The sequence below is a fragment of the Equus quagga genome, chromosome 3 (assembly GCF_021613505.1).
Source record: "Equus quagga isolate Etosha38 chromosome 3, UCLA_HA_Equagga_1.0, whole genome shotgun sequence".
In the NCBI taxonomy this organism is placed as follows: Eukaryota; Metazoa; Chordata; class Mammalia; order Perissodactyla; family Equidae; genus Equus; species Equus quagga.
The window spans coordinates 100,566,882-100,572,253 of record NC_060269.1 but is presented as its reverse complement, the minus strand read 5'-3'; the positions used below and the strand labels follow the sequence as shown (position 1 = coordinate 100,572,253).

At 34.2% G+C, this 5,372-nt stretch overlaps 1 protein-coding gene across 1 annotated transcript in view; it reads left to right on the top strand.

The window, feature by feature from the left end:
• The window catches only part of MUC7 (mucin 7, secreted), a 1,786-nt gene extending 1,517 nt beyond the window's left edge, over nt 1-269 (top strand). The window contains 1 exon segment of the mRNA XM_046655756.1: nt 1-269. This exon segment is cut by the window's left edge and continues 9 nt beyond it. Coding sequence (XP_046511712.1) covers nt 1-269 — 269 coding nt within the window.
• The last annotated feature ends 5,103 nt before the right edge of the window (nt 270-5,372 follow it).

Genomic DNA, 5,372 nt, shown 5'->3' with positions numbered 1-5,372 from the left:
CAGCACCACCATCTTCCCCACCTTCACCAGAGACCACAGCTGCCCCAGATACCACACCCAATCCTTCCCCAACCACTCCTGACACTTCCCAAACTCCAGCTGAACCCACATCCCAAACTCCTACTCCAGCCATTACTCAAACTACTAGTGTTGAACAAACAACTTCATCTTCTCCCCAAGATACATTTCCTCAATTCTGGTTAGCTCTTAATAAGCTATGGGAGCAATTTTGGCGTATTACAGCAGCAATAGTGCATCATACGCTGTGAAGTGTTCTGTCATTAGATATGGTTTATGAATACATAACTACCACCTTTACTTCTACCACCAATCTCAAAGTGAAATAAAAATATTCCTCAGATTTAAAGTGCTATCACTAATCTTGTCACCTAGTCTAACTAGTCACCTCACATGATCTATTAGCAAGGAAAAACACCTCTATCCCACAAATCAGTTGCATGACCATAATTTAAGATCACTTTATGGAACCTACAGAGATAGCCCACTGACAGGAGAAAAAGTCATTTAATAAAGAGAGAAAATTATATGGATCAGCAACCATTTACCTTTCCCTAAATGTTAGAAACTATAAGGCCACTACATTGTATCCCTAAATCAAAAACCTACCTGAATTACCCAACCCCACAAATATAAAGGGATAAAATTAGGTCTCTCCAAATGAACAAAAACATCTAAACATCTATAGATAGATCTATCATTGTATTACTGATTAGTGACAAAAACCCTTTAAACAATCATCTTAAAACTTTAAATGAAATTTCATTCCACAAAATGTGAGCTGAGAAAGGGGAAAGTGGATGTGAAGTGAAGACTTGAAGTGAATGAAAATGAAATCTGGCAGCCAAGACTCTGGCACTACATTTTTGAGAGCATGTAATTGGTTAGACTTCACGGTTGACATTTATTATATTATATCTAAGTTAATTTAGACCTGACGTGCTTGATTCTAGCCTCTGTGAACCACAAGAAGACTTTTTTTGTATGTTGCTCATAATATTTTACTATAATTCAACTTTCTACTAATTTGATTAATTTACATTAATTCAATGTGAACTGCATTCAACAGTGAAATATCTTCTAAAACTTTTAGCCATATATTTGAGTGTATTTTAAAGCAAATCATACCAAACTACTGCCCTGATGTTGAGTTTGCAAAATGGCCTCTGAAAATAAATGCTGATTCTAGCCAGTAGAAGAATAAAAACTATCTATTTGGTATAAAGAGAGGATGTTAATTTGGGATGCGGAGGTACTTTTATTTTTACTACTACTAAGAACTCTGATGATTGTATTTAGATTTTTTGTCAACTAATAAAGACTTCACATGGCAATCTATTTTCATTGTGTGTATCTGGAAGCTCCTTGTCTCTCTCAGATTCTGAGTCAGGTGACTTGTCAACTCTGCCACTAGTTAGCCAGTGACTTTGGCAAGGCAATCAATATCTCAGAATATGTTTTTTTATCCTTCAAACAAAGTGGTTAATTTACTTAGATTAACTTAATCTTTACTTAAACTTATTACCAATCCAAATTCTGTGTTTGCCCTGTGCTGCTGAGATTGACAAAGACCGTCATCCTTCTCACTTACCTCTGTTCTTTCCAGTCTCATCATAGAGTACCTCTGTGCCTTCTTGAAAGAAGAATAGCAACTAGTCCTTTCCCTGGGAATATTCCCCAGTTTTAGAATGGCCAAGATATGCCATCTTGAGGCCGAAGACTTCACCATCAACAGCATACATTCATTTATATGAATTGGAATCCTAGGTTAACATCTAGAATGAAATGAAATGGAACAGAACAGAATAGAACAAAGAATTAATCACATTATCCTCAGCAAGAACTGTGTACATTACAATAAACACTATACCCAATTGCCTTCAGCATTGTGAGAGACAGAGAAGGGGAAGTGATCAATACATGCAGAAATGGGTTATTTGATCTATGGCTTATCAGTATTGATTTTCTGGTATATGATTATCTGTTTTGTCATTGTAAACAGACGGTTAACATTACACAATTTCTTTTTATTAACAGAACTTATGATTACTTAGAAAGCAAAATGAGGGAGAATTCTATCCCTTGTCGACAAAACTGTCTTTCACTTTTGTGAAATCCTACTATATTTTTTGTAAAGGAGAACATACAGATGAACATTTTTAAAGTTTGTGACAATTGTAATATTTTATTTGAATCTTTATAAATTGCCCTTAAAATAGCTTGTTTTATTGCTAAAAGAAAAGAATGAAGAAGTGAAAAATATAGAAGCACAGTTCAAGCTCAATTGCTAGATCTAGAAGCATAAGTGGCAATAACTTGGATAAAAATTTTGACTCTACTCAACAAACTTCAATTAAAATTTGAGCCTCACCAAGCGAAGAAAGTAAGGTGTGCAAAACCAACGAAAATGACAGACTCTAATGCATTCTTCATAATGATATTCCTAAAAATTAAAGCTTAAAGCCTTCAAGTTTAAAAAGACACTGGAACCTGGCAGGATTTACTTCTTATAAAACCACTGAATATCTCCAAAGAAAGAAAATTCTAAGTGTAGGCAAAATTCCTTAGCTTTCCATGACTATTAATGAAAAAAGCTTTTATATTTTATTTAGTTGAACATTATGGAAGCAAAAAGTGGATCATTAACACACTCAGAAAATTTTCCTTTTAGTGTATATGGATATATCATTTATGATTATTAAAGATAAATCAGCTAATAAATTAAAAAGTACCACTCAATGATAACACATGTATTCATTTTCTCATTGCTGTTGTAACAAATTACCACAAACTGAGTGGCTTAAAGCAATAAAAATTTATTGTTTTATAGTTCCAAAGGTCAGAAGTCTTAAAATCAAAGTTGCAAGACTACATTCCTTCTGGAGGGTTAGGGGACAAACTGTTCCTTCACCAGCTTCTCAAGGACACCTCCCTTCCTTGGCTTGTGGCCCCTTCCTTCATCTTCCAAGCCAGCAGCACAGCGTCTTCCAACCTCTCTCTCTGCTTTTGTCTTCACATCACCCTTCCTGACCCTGACTCTCCTGCCTCCCTCCTTTCCTTATAAGAACATTTGTGATTACACTGGGCTGACCAGGATGATCCAGGATAATCTCCTCATCTCAGGGTTCTTAACATCATGATATCTTCAAAGTCGCTTTTGTCACATAAAGTAACATACCGACAGGTCTGGAGATTTGGACATGCACATCTTTAGGGGGGCAATTATTCTGTCCACCACAATGCATTACTTCATCAGACACGCACTAAGACGAATATCTAGAAGCATTGTTTATCATACTGGTACAGTCTGGTATGTATTTTTGCCATTCAAGTTAATGACAGCCTTGTTAGAAGAAATTTTATGACTCTTTTGATGTATACCAGATATGTAATGTAGGGCAAGATAATTTTATACAGGATTAGTACTATTGTTTAAATTTAACTTCACACACAAGCAAATTAAATATATTTACAGAATTAGCAAAATTGGTCAATGTAAATTAAATCGGCAGATGTATTTATATTATTAGAAATATATTTACTCATAATTAGAAATTCCCAAACCAATGCTCTTTTTAAAATTTTTTCAGCTTTATTGAGATGTAATTGACAGATAAAATTGTAAGATATTTAAAATATACAATGTGATGATTTGATAAACATATACATTGTAAAAGGAGTCCCTTCATCAAGTTAATTAACACAACCATCACCCCAAATACTTCCTTTTTCTTTTTTTTGGTGAGAACACAAGTTCTACTCTCTTAGGAAATTTTACACACTCCAGTGTTGTCAACTATAGTCACCATATTTTACATTAAATCCTCACACCTTATTGTTCTTATAACTGAAAAGCTCATACCCTTCTACCAACACCTCCCTATTTCTCCCCCTAGCCCCTGGCAACCACTTTTCTACTCTCTGTTTCTAAAAGTTTGACTATTTTTTTGGTTAAGATTCCAGATATAAGTGATATCATGTAGCATTTGTCTTTCTCTGCCTGGTTCATTTCACTTAGCATAATGTCCTCCAGGTTCATCCATGTTGTTGCAAATGACAGGATTTCCCTTCTTTTTAAGGCTATTTCATTTTTTATGTATATACATATATAGTTATATTTTCTTGATCCATTCATGCACTGACAGACACTTAGGTTGTTTCCATATCTTGGCTATCATGAATAATGCTGCAATGAACATGGAAGTAAAATTATCTCTTCATAATAATGGTTTCATTTCCTTTGGATATATACTCAGATGTGGGATTGCTGGATCATATGGTGGTTCTATTTTTCATTTCTTTCCAGGGATGCAAGGATGGCTCAACATCTGTAAATCAATCAATATGATACACTGCATAAACAAAATGAAAGAAAAAATCATACGATCATCTCAATAGATACAGAAAAAGCATTCAACAAAATTCAACACTCATTCATGATAAAAACTTTAAACAAACTGGTATAGAGGGAATGTACCTCAAGATAATAAAGGTCACATATGATAAGCCCACAGCTAACATCATACTCAACAGCGACACAATGGAAGCTATTCCTTTAAGATCAGGAACAAGATAATGATGCCTGCTCTCACCACTGTTATTCAACATAATACTGGAATCACGGCCTGAGAAGTTAAGCAAGATGAAGACATAAAAGGGATCCAAATTAGGAAGGAAGAAGTAAAATGTTCTCTATTTGCAGATCACATGATATTATATATAGAAAACCCTAAAAACCACCAAAACCTGTTAGATCTAATAAACAAATTCAGTAAAGTCGCAGAATACAAAATCAACATACCAAAATCAGTTGCATTTCTATACACTAACAACGAACTATAAGAAAGGGAAATTAAGAAAATAATTCCATTTATAATTGTATCAGAAAGAATAATAAAATAACTAGGAATAAATTTAACCTAGGAGGTGAAAGATGTGTAAACTGAAATCTATAAGACATTGAGGAAAGATATTAAAGAAGACACAAATAAATGGAAAGAATTTCATGCTCATGGACTGGAAGAATTAATATTATTAAAATGTCCATCCTACTCAAAGCAAACTACACATTCAACGCAATCCCTATCAAAATTCCAATGGCACTTTTCAGAGAAATATAAAAAGGAATCCTAAAATTTGTATGGACCCACAAAAGACCCTGAATAGCCAAGCACTCTTGAGAAAGAACAACAAAGTGGGAGGCATCGTGCTTCCTGATTTCAAACTACATTACAAAGCTGTAGTAATCAAGACAGTATGATACCAGCATGAAAACAGACACACAAATCAATGGAACAGAATAGAGAGCCCAAATTAATTCTTGCATGTATGGTCAATTAATTTAGGACAAGGAG